Below are 21,514 nucleotides of genomic sequence, written 5' to 3'. Positions count from 1 at the left end.
TTACTGCCTTAACCTCATTGCTTATAATTTTCTCTTTTGGTTTTATATACACTTGTTACAGTATTAGAAAATCATATATGTCTATAAATTTGTGCAAATATTTTTCAATAATTTCAGGTTGTATTTGAATTCCTTCCTAATAGACAATTCCTCCCTTCATCTTCCTCACTGGAATTGTTCTGTTCAAGCAATCACCCTCCTCACTGTGGCTCTGGTGACTTATAATTAGATTTCACTCTGAATTCAGATAGTGGATCCTAAATGGATTATGTTATCATGGTACCATCAATTCTCTCCTAAAAATTTAGTTTTAAAGGTCAATAAGTTATATAAATAATTTTTGACTATGCAATATTTTTATTGGCTTAAATATATTACCTCATTAAAATTTACCACTTCCTTATATGAGAAGTACAAATATTATCTCTACTTGAAGGTTATCTCTGGCAGGAAAAAGTGTAGGAAGCAGGAAGACTGGGAAAAGAAGGTTATTTCAAAGAATATGGCAATAGTAATGGCCTAAATAATATAAGAACTTGGGCAAGCCAGGGAAAATAGAGATGCTCAGGGATTTTAGAAAATTCTTACTGATAGATTACTTCTAACATTCCAGCAGTCTAAATGAAATATTAGACACTGATTTAATATTAGAAAATTATAAATAGGCATATATGCCTATTTATAGAACATATATTCTCTTCTTCTTCACTAGTTTCTCTTGTATCTGCATCTGATTCTTGGAAGAGATACAGTCATTTTGTGACCGTTAGTGAAAACGGTGTCAATTAATAAACAATGGCAAATGGAATGATAAATAACTCTTGGTTATTCAAACTAATAAAATTACTACGTCTAAATCTACAACTAGATAATAAAATGTAAGCTATGTTGAATCAAATTATCTGCTATGTGCCTCCATGAAAGTGTTAGTCACCTTATCATCACTATGACCAAAATAGCAAACTAGAATAACTTAGAGAAGATAAGGTTTATTTAGGATTCAGGTTCAGTCCTTGGTCAGCTGACTTCATTGTTCGGGGCCTGAGGTAGAACATCATGGCAGAAGGGAATGGTAGTGGGAAGCTACTCCATTCAAGACAGCCAGAAAGCAGAAAAGAAAGGAGCCATGGATAAGATATAATTCCCAAACACACATCTCCAGAGACCTACTTCCTGTAACCCCACTCCAATTCCCCAGTAGTTCATTCAAATTATGAATCCCATCAAATGGACTAATTTACTGATTAGGCTACAGCTCTCATAATCCAGTGATTTCACCTGTAGAATCCTTGCATTAACATATGAGATTTTGGGGAGACATTAAAGATCCAAACTATAACCATGTGCATTACAATTAGTACACCTGTGTTACCTCTGAGTTTCTTGTTTCAAGAGATAGTTATCCCTTATGTTTAAATTGACTAACACAGGGTTTTCTGTTTCTTAAAGTTGAACTCTCCTTGTTTAACATATTTAAGCCTGAAAGGATGATGAGTGAAAAGACATGGAACCAGCCTGAAGAGGAAGTCCAGTGTCTTATCAAAGTAACAGTTTATACATTAAGAAACAATTTCTGCTTCCATTATAGGACTGTTACCTTTGCCATTCTTTTAAGCACATAAATGCCTGAACCCATGTGCTTACAGAGTAATGTAAAAATCCATAAAAGTACTTAATAGCAGTGATATTATGAAAGAGATTCACACCTTAGAGAAATGACTAGCATAAAGGTGAGTTTCTTTATTTTATTATGGCTTTGTTTCAGGACACACTGCAGGGTGTTTGTGGGTTACAAGACACTAGTACAAATTATACAACTTTTCTGAATGGAGAAACCAAGGAAAGAGTTAAGTCGACCATCCATGTGTATTTTTTTTTAGAATTTGTAAAGCTCCACATAGTAATACTTTAGGTTTTTCAGGACTTGTTCATCACAAAAACTCAGATTTGCCCTTCTAGACCAAAGAGAGCCATAGATAATATGGAGGAGAAGTGGGAATAGCCACATTCTAACAAAGCTTCCTTTACTAAAAGAGATTATCTGATGAATTCAGTTCATAACCTCTGCTTTATATATAATTACAAAAGAAGAAAATGATTATATAATAAATGACCTCAGTTTACACCTCTTAAAAAGTTAGGGAAAAGTAAATTTAAACCTAAATTAGTAGAAGGAAGATAAAAGAAGAGCAGAAATCAGCCAGATAGAAAACAGAATGAATTTTAACAAAATAAAAAGCTGCTTCAAAAAAAGGACCATTTCTTAGCTAGACAGATAAAAAAGAGACAGAAAAGGAAGATGAGAGAAAACACAAATTATTAATAATAGGAATGAAAGATGAACTGTTACTACTACTACATTAAAAGGATAATAAAATGATTAAAAACAACTCAACAACTTAAATGAAATGGCCCAAATTCTCAAAATTACAATTTAATACTGACACAAGAAGAAACAGAATATTCTTCTGTTAAGAAACTAAGATTTCTGTAAAAATATGTTCTTGAAAAATGAAATAAACAACTATAAAAAAGCCCTTTAGGTCCACAGAATTCCATGGTTTACCTCTTTTAAAACTCAAATCAATAATAATAACAAAAATAAACTTTTTCAGGAAATCAGTGAATATGTAAACACTGTCAGTTATTTTATAAGACCAAACATTATTGGGAGATTATAAGTGGGAGATTTCTGAGGTACAGCAATAAAAATATTGTAAAGAATTACAATCACATACATACTTTCGTTTTAATGGAAAAATAAAAATTAAATTCATATACGAAATAGATGGAGAAGTATTGTGATAATGGATCCAAAGCAATCTATGATAGTCACATGGAAAAAGGAAAAATATGAACATAAAATTTACTTAGTTTTTGATAAAGCATATGAAGGTGATATGTGTGGAAATATTTTGAATATCACATTCAGAAAATCTAGAAAAAACAAACTTATTTTGATTATTAAAATCTATAGGAACATAAGTTAGGTAAGGGGAACCATGTTTTTAATTTGGAATCTTTTAGTTATCTTTTATTTCTGATCACATTCTACATTTTCCAAGTTATCAAGATTTTTATGTTGCTTTTCAAAGTATTTTCCACAATATATTCTCTATATTCTATTAATTATTTCACTCTTAGAATACTGCAGTGATATAACTTATTAAAGTATTGTTGGCTTCAGTTTTATTCCTTTCTTCTCACTTTTCTGAATAGCAATCTGATCTGATTTATTTCCTCCCTATAGAATTTTAAATTTTAAATTGGCAATTTATCTAGTTTGGCATATTTCTATCATTATTCCACATATTATTTCTATCTATATTGCATTAATTTGTGAACTTTTTCTTCTCCCTACACTTCTAGTTCTTGGAGGACTAGAGAAAAGTTAAAAATTTCTGTGTCCTGTTTGGTACATCTGCTTCAGCATTCAGAAACTTGAAAGCAATAAAAAATGTTTGACATATTGATTTATTAATGTCATATTAGTGTGTGAGACAATTGAAACATAACTCACTATAAACAGAGAGAATCCAATATAGCTTTAATTACTCCCAGTGAATTTGCCACTGCCAAAAAGGTTGGTCATGAAACCCAGTTTTATATATTCCTGACTGCTTTAGTCCCCATCATAGTGACAAAATACCTGAGAAAACCAACTTATAAGAAGAAAAAGTTTATTTTAGCTCCTAGTTTCAGAGGTTTAAGTGCCTGGTCCTTTGACCCTGTTGTTTTGTGTCTATAGCAGCACAGCACAACATAACAGAAACCAGCTGCTGTGCAGCTGCTCAACTCATGGTAACCAGGAAGCAGAAAAAGGTGTGGGGAGGGCAGGCTAGTGATCAATATTCCTTAAAAGGCCATGTCCCCAGTAACCTGATTTCCTCTAATGAAGGTCCACCTCTTAAGGGTTTCACCTCCTAAAAGAACCACAAGCTGGTGACCAAGCCTTTGGTACATGGGCCTTGGGGAAACATTTAAGATCCAAACCATAATTCTACCTCTATTGTAATTTTTTTTTTTTTTTTTTTTTTTTTAGTATTAGACAATTGTTTTATTTGCAAAAGCTAATGAGATTTTTCTCTAAGCTTTACCAAGCACCCTAAATCTTTGTCACTGAGTGTTCTATTCCAGAAGAGCTTCATTCTTTAAAATGCAGCTCATGGAAAAGATTTCACCAGCCTTTAATGCAACTCACATTTGAATTGCTTTGTATCTTTTACTTCAAATTTTCTTTGTTGTATTTGTGTAATACAATAGTTGAGACTATCAGCTTTTTTGACGTCATATAATCAAAAAACTCCTTATAAATAAAATTGACCTCTAATTAGTCAATTGTGATTATGTAAAATATTTTAATAATTACTCAGACTTCGTGGGTTAGTGTTTCGAAACATTAGGGTTTTTAAAATGATCTTATTAAAGAGATTAGTTTTAAAATCTATTATAAAATTTGAGTTTATAATCATTGCACAATTTGACTGCAAAATAAAATTCTCGTTTATGTGATTTTGTCCATTCTAGGTCAGAAATTGTGTATAGAATGTGACAACAATGACATCTATGCAAACAAAAGCAGTATATTAAGCAACTGAAGATATTAAAGTGTCATATTATTTAATTGTTTAATGTTAAAATGTCCTGTGATTTGCAATTTATTTAGTTTTAGCCAAAAACGTGGTAAATTTGTTTAACAGCTGCCTCCCCACCAATCTACAATACACTTCGGTGTAGTATTTATTATATAAGTAGAGCTGGCTCAAAGAATTAAGTTTGAGATACTAAATTAAATGGTAGTATTTAAAAGTTTTTTTTAATAATTCTCATGTTTTCCTCTTCACTCTTATTTATCTTTTTAATCATAGTCAATATTTTTAGATCTAGATTCCTGTTATATCTAAAATGTTTCTCTAGAAATGGTATTATAACACATTTAAAAGAAACTATACTACACAAAAGAATAAGAAAGCAAAATCATGCATAGGAGTAGGGACCATGGATACATTGTGAAAAAACGAGATGAAAGAAGCTGCTAAAATCAGTGGTTAAGTACAGCTTCAGTAAACAAGAAACAAAGATAGCAGGATTGGCAAAAAAAGATAATAAATTTTGAATTTGCTTTAAAAATAGTCAAATAAAGCTCAAATGGAATATATTAAATCATACCATATTTATTAATTATAATTGTCAGTTTTGTTATTTTTAAGATGGGGTGTGTGTGTGTGCACTTTTGTTCATAAAAATATGGTGGGACAGGAGAGTGGTTAATTCTTCCCATAACAAGAAACTTTTGACTTCTAGTTCCCCAACTGAATTATAACCAATGATCAAAACTTCTCTTATAAAGTTAGGTGAGCTAAATATTGTAAGGTTACTAAATATTCATTAGTTTGCTTTTCACATTTAGGTCTATAATCTATGAGGAATTTATGTTATCTGCAGTGTCATAGTTATCCAGTTATATATTTCTTCAATTGAGAACCTCATGTCCCAGCACCTTTACTTGAAAGTGCATCATTAATGTGCTATAATATTACCTGTGTCATAAAATGTGCTTCAAGTATCAGTGGGTGTGTTTCTGACCTCTCTATACTATTTGTCAATTTGTCTTATCTTTAGAGTAGCATCCATCACACTTCATAAATTAATGTAGGTTTATAACATTGGAAGGGTATGTCTTCCAATCTTGGTCTTTGTCAAGAGTGACTGGGTTACTATCAATTTTCATTTAAAAAATTACTCTTAAGATTTTGTAATTGGAATTCCAGTGATTTAAAAACTTTAGAAAAATTGGAAAGCTAACAATATTTCTCTAATTATTAAACATGATATATCTGTTTATATGTTAATATTTTAGTTTTATTGTTTATCCTGTATTAGACTTGTTCCTAAATATTTATTTTTCAACACAGTTGTATGTTCTCTTCCAAAATTTCACTTTATATCTTTTGTTGGTATATGTAAATGCAACTATTTAAATACATGCATGTATAACCAAGAATATTTTATTAACTTTCTCAAAAATTGTGTTAATTACCTTATTATTTTATAGATCCATCAATTATTTGATGTGCACAGTCATAGGACTCTACTTTTGTGAAAATAAAGCAGATTTTTCCTTTTCTTTTCACTAAGTACAACAAAAAGTACTAGAAAAATGTGTATAAAACAAAGGTAAGAAAACCAAAAGTTGATGAGGCTAAAAGCAAGCTGGCTAGGGGACTCAGGACTATAGAAATGACACTTTGGTGAGGTCCTTGATTTTCCTTCATGTTTGAATTATTCAAGTCTTGGACATGAGGAAGCCAGAAACCCAGAAATATCAATAGACATAAATGGAAAAACACCTATCCCCAAACCCTTTCTCTCCTTTGCCAAAGGACTAGGAAAGATGTACTCTAACAAAACAAAAGCCTTTTGATAATAACCACTCTACTGATGATAACACCACAGAAGGAAAAAAATTGTGACCCTACCCAGTGTACATCAGTATATCTTCAGCTGCAGTTCAGAGTTTTCACACTCCCCAGGTTATAAGAAGATACTAACCCCTAACTCCTAATGGGTCAGAAATGAGGATTTTTCACTCCCATTGGAGAATAATAAATATCTTCCCTCCCTAGGAAGACTATGTGTAAGCCACAATTACTTCTCCTACAAGGGATTCCCTTTCAACTCTCCTGCCCAGGCTGGTGCCCAAAGAGGCCTAGTAGGGAGCCAAAATCTACCAATGTCATCCTGTGCTCCTGTGGCATTGGGGGCCAGGTAGGAACAGTGATGTCCCTTCAAGCCAAGATAATATCACCATTAGTCTAACTAGGAGCTTTAAATTCTATACTCACTAAGCAGCAAGAAGTAACTCCTCTTCCCTTGGGTGTCAACAAAGTCTGAATGAAGAACCTGGAAACATTCTCCTTCTCATCCCTGAGAAATGTCAGAAGAAGTCAGTTAGAACAGAGTTAAAACCAGATCAAAATATAATGCTCCAATGACCAGATTCCCATTTTTAAACAATCATTCATTAAGAATCAGAAAAATCTTAACCTGAGAAAAGACAATTAATAGATTTAATCACAGCAATGTTAGGATGATATTAGCGACATCTGATGTTAGAATTATCTGACAAAGAGTATAATACAGCAGCCAAAAAATGTTTCAGCAAATAATTTTGAACAATTTTGAAACAAGTGAATAAATTAAAGATATCAGTAAAGAAACAGAAAAGTCTCAGCAAATAAGTAGAAGATATAAAATAAAACTAAAAATTTCAATAATTAATGGATAAACATAACCACACAATGAAGAGACAACATGAAGACAAAGAAAAGGCAATCAATAAATCTGAACAAGAGAGAAAAAAAATTGATCAGTTAGCTGTTTTCAAATTAAAAAATTTTGTGTGAGATCCCTGAGGAGTATGAAAGCACAAACTGAAAACTGGTACTGATATTTGCAAATACATTTCAATAGACACTAGTACCTAGAATACTTAAGTTCTAATTATAATAGTAAATCCGCAAACCTTTGAATTGCAATTGGGCCAAAGTCAGAAACATTTCACTGCTAAGAACATACAAAAAGCAACTAATCACATGAAAATATGTTCACCATCATTAGCCATTAGGAAAATGCAAAGTGAATCACAATGAGATAGCACTGCACAGCTTTAAGAATAGCTAAGATGAAGAAATGAACAAACAAGCACAAAACCATAGAGACAGCACAAAATGCTGACACAGATATGGAGAAACTATCACTCAGTCACTGTTGATAGAACATTATAGAAGAAAGTTGGGTAATATCTTAATAAAACAAAGTGGGAATGGAGGGGGATGAGGGAGGAAATGGTTTTGGCTCTAAATGGACAACAAAAAGGACCTATGGAGTGCTGAATTTGTTCTGTATTTTTTAAAACTATCTTTATTTTATTTATTTATTTACATGTGGTGCTGAGGATCAAACCAGTGCCTCGCACATGATAGGCAAGCCCTCTACCGCTAAGCTACACCCCCAGCCCGTGTTCTGTATTTTAGTTGTATCTGTATCAATTTCTTTGGTTATAATACAGTAGTATAGTTTTATAAGATGATGCAATTAGTATAAAAGGGTAAAAGCAAGGGAATTTTCTACAGTTTCATGTAATTGTACAAATATGTAAAAAATCATAATAATTTTAAAATATTTTGAACTCTCCAATCCTTACAAATTCATTTTTTTTATTCTTATTTCACTTCATTGCATTGCTATATCAGGAAATTTTTTAAAAAATGAGATACTGGGCATCTAATCTCATTTCTAATTTCACAAGAAAACTTTCTCAATTATTCAATAATAAGAATGGACTGGGATTGTGTCTCAGTGGTAGAGCACTTGCCTGGCATATGTGAGGCACTGGGTTTGATCTTTAGCACCACATAAAAATAAATATAAAGTAAAGGCATTGTGTCCATCTACACCTAAAATAAATAAATAAATAATCCATCCTGCATAATCTATAATATATAGATTAAGGAAGTTCATCTTATTCTTAGTGTGTTATGGATTTCCATCATAAATTTATTGCTATATTTACCTTGTCTTACACCTTCTGTAGAAATTGTTTTCCTTTTAATATGTTAATGTGGCAAGTTTTGGTAATTGTCTTTAAAAAAAAAAAACAATGAGCGTATTTCTACAATAAACCTTGTTTTCTTGTGGTGTATTTTTTCTATATTTTACAGAGTTCAACTTTCCAAAAATTGTTTTTTTTTTAATTTTCAGTGAAATAGACTGGTCAATTTTCATTAAAGAGCTTTTAAATAATCTATTATTTATTAATAATTTGTAATTTATTATTACTCTTTTAAATGCTCAAGTTAATTGTAACACAAAACCATGTGGGCATAGGGGTTTATTGGTTTTGGTGGGTTCTTTTTAAAATTTCTTACCCAAGTAAAATGTACTGAACTGTGGATTATAGAAAATCAATACTTTTCATTTCTTCTTGTGTTTGACTTGGAAAAGGCATTTGTTTGGGATGTGCCCATTTTACTACAGTTGTCAAGTACAATAGCTTAATGTTATTCATGGTATATTATTAAGACATTTCATGTCTGTCTTGACCTCTCCTACTGTATGGGGAGTTCCCTTTTATTGGCTCCATTTTCCTTCCCAAACATCTTGTCTAAGTGAAATCATTCCAATCTGTCAGAAATATTTTAGTACAGATGAACTTCAAATTGGTTGGCTTTAGGAATGGTAAAAGTCCTGAATGTCTCCTACTGAAGGCTTTCTCTCACTAGGTAGGTTAGATGCAAATAGATCTGGAGAAGGTGAGATGAGCAGCTCTGCTCAAACTCGTTATCTATCTGTCAAACAAGGGCCAAATACAAATGGGTTCATTTTATAATCCCTTAATAGCCTAGGCCCTGGCTTATCTAAAAATTTTTATGTTACATTTACGATTCTCACACAATATTCTTTGAGAGTAGCCCCTCAAAATATTTTGCACACGTGAGAATCCTGGAATTAATTTGTGGAATGTACTAAGGTAAAGCTAGACATAGTATGTCATCTTTAGGCCAGTTCTTCTGTATTTTACATTCAAAATAGTGAAATTTTTCTGAGTCCATGTTTCTAAATACATGAACACTTCATTTTACCTTACTTCTCTCATCTCAGGAAGAGAGATACCAGCTCACACTTTCCAAACTCATTTTTATGCTACAGAAGATGTTCCACTGAGGAGGTGAGTGAGAAAGTTCAAAGAGTTAGCTTAGAGAGGACAGAAGATTGGAAAGTGTTTTGACCTGGAAATCCCCCACTTACTCACGGTTACCTTTATTCACTTTACGGTAATCAATTTAAAAACATGCACACCTGTGACTTAAAAATGAATCTTACCAATTTGCCTACTTTTTACTAACTTAATAAAAGATTATAATTCCTTTGATTCACAGGAAGATCAAGGGCATTCAGAAACCTAATTTGCCCATTCAAAAAAAATATAAAAAAATGATGAGCAGGTTGTCTCCGGAAATTGTCTCAGATCGGAAGTGTTGTGGTCCCTGTGAACATGTGCCCCTAAGCAGCAGCTGTCTGATAAGGACTGTATATCCTGCCTTCCCTGCACCACTTTGCATTGAGCTCACATTACTTCATTTCCTTTCTGAAACCTTCCTCCGGATTGTTCATATATGGTCAAACATGAAGGGGAGCTGCATTTAATTTAGGTGTCCTGAATGATCTTTTCCAACTTTACCCAGGCACTAACTTCTCTAAGCCTCAGTTTTCTCAACTAATTATGAAATGTCAGTCATAATGGAGACTGTCATTAATATTACCCTATGGATACCACTTAATGTTATAATCTATTACTTATGAAGTAAAACATGTAAAGTCTCTCTGAAAAAAGAGGAAAGGTAGATAAAACATTGTCATGTATTTTACAAGAACACTAAAGTTTTTTTGTGAAAGTTTTTTTCTTTTGTATTTTCTCAATTGGTTCTTTTTTAGTAAGTCTTTTCATGTTACTTTGCTGTAGAGAATTAAATCCATCATGGATAACTACATGGGAAGTTTGCTTCTATATTTCAATGAATAAGGGACAACTAAAAAGACCCTCCGGTACCCAGATCTGTCCCTCACTGAATTCTGACCCTCTATATTTTGCTTTGTCTTATTTCCTGGAATTTCACATTTAGAGATATCTTCCTTTGGTTTAACAAATACAGAAAAGTTCCAGGAGCATTTGCTTTATTATACCTAAGAGGATTCTCTTGCAGGTGAAGTGACATGCTTTTACTAATTACAGCAGGACAATAGATGTTGGGCAAGTGCTATTCATACTTAACAGAGGGGGGCGGGTAAACAAAGACAGACAGAGATGGAGAAGAGAAGAGAAGTTTAATGAAAAAGAATTAATTTTGCCACAAAGTTCAGGCTCTTGTGGAGAATCTGGAACAACCTGAGGATCAGGGTTGCCTAGATGGCCCAAAGATACATACATTCTTGGCAATTTGGCTGCTTTTTTTTTTTGTTTGCAGTGACTGTTTTCTCCTACCCACAAGTGCTGATTTCAATAAAATACTTTGGCAGTCCTAATAAAGACAGACAAAAAAAAAAAATGACTTCAGAATGAAGTAAGAGTTTGATTAACATTATAATGTTTAAAGATATTCATTTTCTTACAATGAGATTTCTAGGTATCATTTGTCTATACCTAATGGCAGTTATATTAAATAAATATATATTATATACGTTACACATAACAATTTTATGTGTATATTTGTAACATACATATACACTCACTCATAAATATATATGCATATTTTATATTCACCAGATTATGATGGAAGAAGCAAGAAATCTTGAGCACATAAGCAAGAATCTTAGTGCTATGAAATCTGTTAGAAGTGGTTTTAGGAGCCTGCATCTTCCTCTGTCACATTATATTGCATAAACAATTATGCTGAGTCTCAGTTATCATTGCTTAGTGCCTTAGTCAATGAGACACTTTCTCTTCCACAACCTGTATCAAACTCCCACTCCCTTAAATTATCATCAAATACCTAAATATAGCAAACACCGTGCTAGAATATGAATTTTTTAATTCATAAAAACTTTATCAATTAACTGCTAATATTTTCAGTTTTTATACATAAGCAGGCTAAAGCTCAGTGGAGTTATATAGATTTTTCTAAATCTAAACTGTTAATTATTGAGTTAATAAACATATTGTTTCATGTATCTCTGAACAATACTTGAGTTCCTTCTACATTGGAACCTATATAAGGTTCATTGTTAGATAAGGTAGGCATGTGCCTGGTCTTAAACACCTTGCTTTCTAGTTGTGCAAATAAAAATAATAACAATGACTTTTAAAGCTTATATAAATAGATGAGCTACAAAGTTTCAGATTGTGGTGTCTCTCAACTAAAAGACAGAGTGAAGTAATAAACAGAGGCTAATGGGAGGTAATTTATGTAGGTGGTCAGAGAAGGTCTTATCGAGGGGCGATATGTGGGGTTAGATGTAAATATGAAGAAATAGCCATGAAAAAATCTGAGAATGGGAATAATGAGAGTAAACACACTTGCCATAAAATGAAAAGTTTCTTTAAGGAATAAAAATGTTCAGTTCTTGGTAGAGAACATGAAGGGAAATGATAGGAATGATTATCTGCCTGGAAAACCTATTTTTTAAACATAATGTTAACCTAACTAACTGTTCTAGAAGATTCAAATGTCAAGGTTAATTAGTATCCAGGTAGGGAAATAAGATTTTGAACTTTATTATATAAAATGCCAAAAGGGAGAAAGGTATATTAAGTAACTGAGAAAATTGGGATATAAGTTCCATGTGAGTCCAACCAGTTGTTGAAAAGTTCTTCTTTGCATATGGAAAAGATACATGACAAAGGTTATCAGTTGTATTTAAGAATATTTTCTTTCTGACTCTTTAGAACCCACAGACTAGGAATAGTTCAAGTAATGTCACAGATTTATAATAGTGATGTTATATTTTGCATTGTTCACAAGAGTGTGTTAAATTAGTGAAATTATTGACAGAGTGTATATATTAATCCAAATCTTCAAACTTTACAAAGATAGATAAACATTTAAAAGAAGTTTATCCAGACATGGTAGTGTACACCTCTAATAGTAGCGACTGTGGAGGTTGAAGTAAGAGGATTGCCAAATTCCAGAGTTCAATCTCTAGTACCCAAATAAATAAATAAATAAAAGATAGAAGTTGCTTTAACCCAAAGAAATTAGCAAAGCCATTTGCAATAGTCCCTGTTATTCCTCTAAGTATTAATTTTAGCACCTCCTTTGTCATACAAAAATATTTTCATACTCCTTTGTTGTCCAATGGAAGTCTAAAGCCATGTACTTCTCAACTATACAACACTGCAAACCTCCTTGAGTAGCACCCTGTATTTTGGAACTTTTAGGGTTGTGAGCATCTTTTTTCATTAATTAATGAAATTGTATTCATTCACTCATTCATTTAGTGGGCATGTGTTGTACATGTAGTGGAGTCCAATTACCATGACAGATCTTAGAGTCACTGAAGGGAGAAGTCAAAGTCCTTGCCCTCAAGAAGCTTACAATCTAGTAAGGAAAGTAAATGATGAGCAATGACATGGTATTAGTTATGACAATGATATAGAGAAAGCAAAGGTGTGGGAGGTATAGAGTGTGATGTTATATTTTTTGAGAGGACAAGGAAAGGAGTCTCTGGGCAGATGACACTGGATCAGCCGGTGAATTAAGCTAAAGGGAAAGCAAAACTTTCAGGCAAATGAAGGAAGAGCTCTTCATAGAACACATGTTAAAGAACCTGCAATGGTAGCATGTTTGAGGCTTGTATGGAACAGCAAGGAGGTTACTGTTGAGGAGGATAGTGACTAGGAGGGGAGGTAGCCAGGGGCCGAACCATATATAATCCCTTCCCAAATATAAGAAGGCCTTCAGATATCATGGCACCTTTAACAGGATGCCTTTGGGGGTAGAGGGAGTAGGAATTGAACTTCTCACTAAAATGGTATGACTTACTTAAAATACATCCAGTTGCTACATGGAAAAGGTCCTAGGAAAATAAGGCAGAGGCAAAGAGAGATTTTGGGAACACCATGTTCCTCTGTGTGACTTACATGGACAAATACACCTGATGACCCAACTAACTTCTATAGATGGTCATTTCCAACCCACCTAAGTATACCATTATCACAATGCCTTTACTCTGTAAATAGAATGACTTCTCTAAAATAAGTGATTTTAGTGACAAAGTTTTGGCACCAAAATTAACCAAAGTGGTATTTTGATTCCCTCACCTTCAAGTCATGGTACCTTGACATTCTGCATTCATTTTGTGTTGACCTTAATACTTATCTGGATGAGATCATTATCATAACAATATATTTTCTTTTTTTTATAACAGTATATTTTCATAGTAATCATCCCCAAAAGGTCTGAAGCTTCAGAGAGATCTGAGCAGAATAACCAAAAAGCTCAGGGAAAAATAGAAAAAAAAGATATTAGTTAGGTGAAAAAAAGGCAGTCTAAGTGACAGTGAAGTTCAAAAAAATAGCAGAGATGATGAAACAGACAATTTAAGATAAACAATTTTAGAACACGGCAAGGAAGTTCCAGACCACAAGCTTTCTATTTCCTGTATTAAGGCAACTACTTAGCTAAATGACACCTTAAAGGAACTAGTCCCCAGGGAAGAAGGGAGTGACATACTTCCGAAAGCCAATGCACAGCTTCCTAAAATGTTTCCAAGCTGAAGTGAGATTCACGAGAACGAAGATTTTAAAATTCTTATAAAGCAATAAATCATCTAGCCCCCAACAGCATCAGGTACATAGTGTATGTTTAATAAATACCAGTTGTTAAATGTATGAATGAATGAATGAATGGGATTCCAGGAAACCATTACACTCTCCTCCAAATTATTTCCATATCAATTAGGAAGCTCTAACCCTTAATTCTTTACTTAGATTATGCTATCTTCTACATTATCTGAGTTTTCTAAAACTTTAAGGAAGGATGTTTCTGATTCTGGGAAAATCCCACTTGTCTCTTCACGATGCACCTATAGTTGTGAGAAAGCACATTTCAGACAGCAGGGAAAACCCACACCTCACCACAACAACACACAGTGAACTGTCTGGTCCACTGGAGCGTAAATTAAAGAGAACTGGCAGAGTTAGACAAGTAGGAGGTAAGAGGAAGGGGGTGGAGTCACCCTAAAGGAACATAAATGCTGAGAAGCCTCAGAGACTCAGATGCTGAACATAAGCTCCAGGAAGAACTCCCAGGAGGTTGACTTGACTTGAGATCCACCAGGGAACCTTGAGGATAAGGATGAATTCTGAAGATTGTTCCATAACAGAGAAGAGCTCTCTGAATCTGGAGAAAGGACAAAAAAGTAAGTCACGCCTGATTCTTACATTCCAGTAGTATTTCTATAAATGACAGACAGTGGTACTGAGGCAAGAAAATAGGGCACTTTTAAAGAGCTTGGTTGGGTTCCATTTCAGTCAGCAGAAACTGGGAATAGAGAAATTCCTCTTGTGAGAAGATAGAATACCTGCTAGAGTGGAAGCTACAAGGTGACTCTCAGAAGAAATTTAAAGATCTTTTCCTTTAAATCAACTTTATAGCATCTCACTTTTTATATTGAAATAAAAAATTCCCAGTCCTAGCCTAGTTACTCTCCATTATTTTTCCATGTCCACCTGTGCCTATTCCAGGAAGTTTTACCTCTCCCTGTGAAAAATTCTGTTTTTCACAGACCATAACATTCTTGATTGTTTACCCTTAGACCTTTGCTTTCTGTGAGCATCATCCTGTTCATGCTGTGTTCTCAGGACAGTATCTTTTAATTGCTAAATATGTACAAGTTTCCAGTCTGAGAAAACAGCTATATGAGCGTCTAAACATTTACAGTGCTCAATGGCAATTTATTAAGAGAATGAAAAAAAATCTCAAAAATACAATCTTCTGTTTTTATGTTCCTTTGGGGGCTCTTTCCCTCAGTTTCACCCTCCAATTTCATTTTTATAATCACTGACTTCAACTTCTAGATGAGCAGACAAATTTTCTTTTTTTCTTTTCATCAAAGTACAATTATTTTGTAATTTTCTCCTTTCTTCTATTTTTCTGTTTTATTCACACATCTATTCTATTTCCTAGTAACATAATTTTCCATTATTTTTCTGTCTTGTTTCTGTAAGACTTTCCTGATATTTTTTCATTTATTCCTTTTACTTCCTAATAAGAAGTAAGCTAAAGCACTATTAGTATTTTGAGTTAAGTTGTAAGCAAGAGCTGTCCAGTTAATAAAGGAATGTGTTAGAAACAGCAAGCCAAAACAATCTCTGAGGAAGAAATCATTTTCTCAGTGTATATCTACTAGATTGGTTTACTCTAGAAAAATATTACTTATTTTTGATTAACTTATTATTTGTTTTAAGAATATGAAGTCAAGTGTGACTAAAAAGTGTAAGACATGTAAATTTTTAAGTAACCAGGTGAACCACGACTTTACAGCCCAGTCAAGCTGCTAAAAAGTAAAATGATTTTTGAAAAGATATTAATAAATATATTCAATAAAAAGAGCATAGTGGAAAGAAGGACCAGATACAGAAATTATTAACTTTACCTGAGATCATACAGATTTATTGTCAAATGCTTAATCTGTGTTTCCATCATAATTATTTTAGTAGTATGAACAATTGCTGGCCATCGCTCTTGAGCAAGTCGATAGGTAATAAATAGGTGGGTCTGTTTTCACCTTCTCCATTAATGGAGAAAATCTATAATCACAGCAAAAGGGTGCTGTTGGGGGAATGTTTTGTCACCTAGGTGATAGAACAAATGTGGTTAGCCATACCCCTCACTAATGTAAATAAAGTACAGATCTGGGCCAACGGGCTGAGCTGGCTCTCATGTTCAACAGCTGTGTGGATGTGTTAGGGCTTGCTGAGGAGTCAGAGGTATTGCTGCATTGAGTTCAAGCAGAATGATTGAGTCTCACGTGGTGGAAAGTGAAACTAGACAGATGTTGCCTGACCTACCAAAGGCTGTCTCTAATGATAATTGTATACAAGTGTAAAACAGGAGGAACTTATTTGAGAAACTGAGAGAAATAGAACTAGACAGGAATAAAATAAAGGTTTCTCTTGCAAAATCTGAATGCAGACATACATTGGGAAAAAAAAAACCTAGAATAAGCAAAAGTTGATGTTGACACTAGCTATTCAGAGGAGTAAGAGGCTGGATCATACACTAGAGGTTTAGTTGATTTTTTAAGAAACCGTTTCCAATTTACTCTCCTACCAACAATGTATGAAAATTTCAATTGTTCCACATCTGCACTAACTTCATCAAAAATACTCTCAGGTGTTTAAAATTTTATATCATTCTAGCTTTGTAATTTTCTATTTCATTACATTATCCATTCCAATCCCATTCATATCATCTCTCTTAAAGACATCTGTGTCTTAACTATACGAAATTTGACATTTTTATGAAACATCTCTTAAACAGTAACTGCCAAGAGGGTAAGGGATTATCCCATGATGTTTTTTTTTTTTTTGTATGTCCTCTATGGGTGCTTAATAAATACTGTATTATAATTAAAACAAGAAAATGATAATGTGGTTAAAATTCTTATAGGTACAAAGTACATCCATTGTGTATATTAAATTCATATATGAGTATGTGCAAATATTGGGTGATATTTTATGACCTCAGAACTATGACTGAAATGTTTTATTTTTATATAATAAGACATTTTCCAAGTTCACACAAAATTTTGGAAAAATTAGTTTTTCCTTTTCACAAAATATGTTACCTATCTACCTTTCTCTTTCTCTCTGTTTTTCTCTCTCTCTCTTTCTTTCATTTAAACACCACAAAAGATTGCCCCATCTAAGGTCTGCCTGAATTCATCAAAAACTTTCTTCCTTTCAGGAAATGCCACCAGCCTCCATTATGAAACACATCATGAAGGGTCTCTTCAAGTTCCTATTCCATGTGCTGTAATGAATGTGGTCTTCATCACCATTTTAATCATAGCGCTCGTCGCCTTATCAGGTGGGTCTTCACTTTATGAGTCCTTGCAAAGTCTCCTAGCTGTAAGCATTGATGCCCAGCTGAAATCAATAGGTATTAGCTCAGTCTAGTTAATCAGAAATTCTGTTCAATTTAGGATAATCTCATATACCATACATGGCCAAATTTCTAATCAGTACAAAATATAATGTTCTTTGAATGATTACTACATTGCTTTTATGAGTATTAAGTGTCTATGATTTATATATCACTATAGGAGAAAAGCACAGTTGAGCAGACTTTTACATCTAGAAGAAAAGAAGCTAATATGAATTCTAAATGAAGAGACATTTAGCTAGAAAAAAATGTGTATTTTCCATTCATCATTGGCAGATAAAAATAATATCTAAAGCATAGATTAATAAAAATTGGCCAGTCATTTATTTTTGTCTCTTATCTCAAAGCCACAGAATGTTAGTTCTGAGTTATTAAGACTATAGCAGAAATTCTCAGTCAGCAGTGACATGGTACTGAATACATACTATTTTATCATGTAAACTAGATACATCTGTGTCTTAACTATAGGAAATTTTACATTTTTATGAAACATCTCTAGCCATTGATCTTTCTTTACTCTGATTTATTTACCTAAAAATTACTCTCTGCTTCATCTCCCAATTTAGTATTGTACCTCTTGTATCTTCAAATTCCTACATCTCCACCTCATTTAAACTTACAACATTACTTGGAATTTACAATGTATATTACACTTTCTAGTTCAAAGACTACCTCCAGGATTTTTTCTATTTTCCCTGCCACTGTCTGAGTGACCAAAGAGATACCCCTTATGCTCATACCTCGTCTGATGATGAATAGACACAAAGAATAGTTAGATAAGTGAGCAACTGCTTTCTTCTTCCTTCTCTCTTTCCTGGTTCTCACTCTCTATCATACCTAAACTAAGTTTACATGCTGAATCTTTTTGATTTCTTTTGTTACTAAAAAAAAAAAAACATTTTCCTTTTCACAGTGGGCCAATATAATTGTCCAGGGCAATATAAGTTCCCAGTGCCTTCAGACACCCATGATTCTTCATGCTCAGAAGAGTGGGTTGTGTACCAGAGGAAATGCTACTTTATTTCCACCACAACAAAGAGCTGGATTTTGGCAAAAAACTCTTGTTCCAAAGATGGTGCTACTCTTGCTGTCATTGAATCTGAAAAGGACATGGTAAGATTCAAAAATAACTTCACAAAATGATGCTATTTTGTTTTAAATAGGCAATCTGTGGTTTCTTTCTGAGTTAAAACTTTGTATCTATTGCACATTTAGGAAAATTGTCACAGAAGTGATATGATCACTCTGAGTTCAAAATGAGAGTTCAATATGGACTTTGAAAAGTGATTATTGACTGCTTAGCTTCAAAGGCCAGAAGTCCAAATAAGCTTCTCCTATATAGAAATAATAAATGATCAGCCTTAGTCATTATGCTTCAAATTAAAGCTTTTAAAAATCAGATCTAATAAATACATGTTTCCTCAGTCAGTTGTTTAACATAACAACTCCTTTATGTTTTAAGAACTTCCTGAAACGATATGTGGGAGGAGCTGAACACTGGATTGGGCTGAACAATGAAGATGGTCAGAAATGGAAATGGTCAGATGGCAGAGTTCACAACTGGTAAGTCAAGAAATTTCTTTATTGTTCCCAGGCTGGCACCACAGGAAAAATGCTTTCCCTTTCTTCTTTCATTTAACCTTTAATTTTTTTTTCTTTTCTTCTTGCAAATCCCAGTTGGCTGTGAAGGTTGAGATACTCATGAGTAGAGCTCTTAAAATTTTCTTTTATATGCTTATATCCAATGGACTCCTTTCAAGACAGCCTTTGTTATATTTTTATCAACTTAGGATTCTGACAATAAATTCTTATAGTAATTTTTCCTCAGTAAACTCTAGTATGAATGATCGAAATTAGCTTGTTTGGAAATATTCTAAGGAGATGACTGATGAGATAGTTCCTGGAAAAGAATTTCTTCTTTCACTTTCCTAGTTTTCATATCTGTGTGGATAAAGAACAACATAATCTATGCCTAATTATTAATTTCTATGAACCTGAAGAAACTTGCCAGAGAATTTAAGATACTTATTCTGTTTTTGAGATACATTTTATAAGTTTGGTGTTGATTTCGGCTTTCTCAAAATTCAGAATGGAATAAATTTCTCACTATTAATAATTTTAGGATAATTACAGATACAGCATCAAGATCCAAATTCAGATCTATAGTAAAGGGATCCTTAATATGTGTCCTTACAGTCTCATATCTACAGATGGGCTGCAAGATCCATAAACACCCTAAATATGTATTCACAAGTATGCATGACTTTTGAATGCATGTAATTTCTGAAGTATATCTTGAAGAATCAATGAACTCAAAATGACCTAGAATCACCCCTTTGTTGACGTGCCTACCAAACAAATGGAGCACTTTACTCTTAACTCTGTATCTTTTCTCTGCATGCTATTCCTTCATTTTTTTTTGTCTATTGTCCCACAGATTAGACTATGATAACTTGACTGGCAGATTTGTCTCATAATTTCTCCTAAGGAAAAATAGTAGAGGTGACCATTAAGTTTATTCTCATGTAACTGAATGGAAATGACGAATTGAAAATAATTCTGAGTGTCTTCATTGTTTGACAGGTTCAACCTGACAGGGTCTGAGAAGTGTGCATTTCTGAACAGCACAGATATCAGCAGTGCAGAATGTGAGAGGAATTTACCCTGGGTCTGCAGCAAACCCTTCAGATAATGAGCAAGCATATTCACTCAAACCATTGTTGCTGGAACTAAAGGAAAGTTGTGTCAAATGATGCTACTTTGTGTCAGAAATGTCCACAAAGACATGGTGAACAAACTTTTATAAATATGTCTTTGGAACAAAATGGAGAGAAATTCCAGGAAAAATCTGCATTGTGGACTCCTTCTTCTGTGAGCTGAAAATATTGCAGGTTGATTGACAGTCATGTCCCAAGAATAAGAAGAATGACTATTAAACTTTTCAAATGCACTTTATGTACTCAAGTCCAGAAGTAACAATAGGTTAGGAATTATTATTTATTGTTGAATGACTACGAACAATGAGTGTCCTTCCTGCATTTGCACTGCTTGAAAAAGCTGATGGTGGAGGCAAAAGGTGAATGTAAACAAATGGAATTTTGACTAGGAATGGATATTTGGTATAAATGAATTTCTTAAACTTAGCATTTATAAGTGAACATGTTTATGAAACTAAACTGTGTAATATTTTCCTCTGTTCGGAGGCCTTTGCCAGGTTACTTTGTCATATTTATCCCCAAAAGAATAGCATTTGTCTTTCTTTTTTTTTTTAAACTTCCTCAATTGTAGGCAGGTCTTTGTCAATGGTACAAATTTCTTTGCCTTTAAAATTATTCACATGGTGTTTTTTGAAGAAAAGAAAAAAACAAAAACTATGAAGAATATTTGAAAAACAGACAAAAATGTTGAAAAATGTGCAATATAAGGGGTGGCAAATCTCTATCAGTAAATACTCTGTATTTTTCAAACTTGGAATAATACTAGTCTCTTCTGGTAATAAGATTGTGCCTTTCCTAATCAGCTTTGTCATGTGCACTACTTCATGTGAAGCATTTTCTGTGCAATGAAGTATGTTTGTTTGTTTGTATTTTGTGTTCAGCACAATTATAAGCTCCTATGTTGTATGTGAAAATAAAAATAGAATCAACACCATGGGTTCCAAGAAGTGTTCAAATATTAAAGTGTTCATATATTAAACATCATATGCCATATTAGAAAGCAGAAAACATAATACTATGATTTTCCAAAATTCCTGTTTAGAGTAAAGTCTTACTTAGTTTTATAGCATTGTTAATACCTTTTAAGTTATTTTTTATACCCATGTTTTCTAAAGGACTGTATCCATTTTT

General features: G+C 33.2%; 1 protein-coding gene and 1 long non-coding RNA gene across 3 annotated transcripts in view; one reads left to right on the top strand and one right to left on the bottom strand.

Moving 5' to 3' along the window:
- LOC125611453 overlaps positions 1 to 16,332 on the bottom strand; it is a 38,477-nt gene extending 22,145 nt beyond the window's left edge. For both annotated transcript variants that reach the window (XR_007341632.1, XR_007341633.1), the window contains exons 1-2: positions 16,156 to 16,332; positions 6,846 to 6,927 (exon numbers count right to left, since the gene is read on the bottom strand). This is a non-coding gene — a long non-coding RNA (uncharacterized LOC125611453). The remainder of the gene's footprint in view (positions 1 to 6,845; positions 6,928 to 16,155) is intronic.
- On the top strand, positions 14,738 to 21,314 carry Cd69 (CD69 molecule). Its single transcript, XM_015507309.2, has 5 exons — positions 14,738 to 14,919; positions 17,469 to 17,591; positions 18,580 to 18,779; positions 19,129 to 19,229; positions 20,250 to 21,314. The coding sequence occupies exons 1-5, from the start codon at positions 14,856 to 14,858 to the stop codon at positions 20,356 to 20,358; spliced, it is 597 nt and encodes a 198-aa protein (XP_015362795.1). The 5' UTR covers positions 14,738 to 14,855; the 3' UTR covers positions 20,359 to 21,314.
- The last annotated feature ends 200 nt before the right edge of the window (positions 21,315 to 21,514 follow it).

Source organism: Marmota marmota, unplaced genomic scaffold (assembly GCF_001458135.2).
Source record: "Marmota marmota marmota unplaced genomic scaffold, marMar, whole genome shotgun sequence".
Lineage (NCBI taxonomy): Eukaryota > Metazoa > Chordata > Mammalia > Rodentia > Sciuridae > Marmota > Marmota marmota.
Note: the sequence above shows the minus strand (reverse complement) of the source record. Positions and strands in the feature narration are given on the sequence as shown.

Coding starts and splice junctions, on each gene's coding strand:
- Cd69 (XM_015507309.2), top strand. CDS start 14,856: ATGAATTCTGAAGATTGTTCCATAACAGAGAAGAGCTCTCTGAATCTG. Junction 17,592..18,579: donor AGCGCTCGTCGCCTTATCAG/GTGGGTCTTCAC, acceptor TCCTTTTCACAG/TGGGCCAATATAATTGTCCA. Junction 18,780..19,128: donor TTGAATCTGAAAAGGACATG/GTAAGATTCAAA, acceptor TTATGTTTTAAG/AACTTCCTGAAACGATATGT.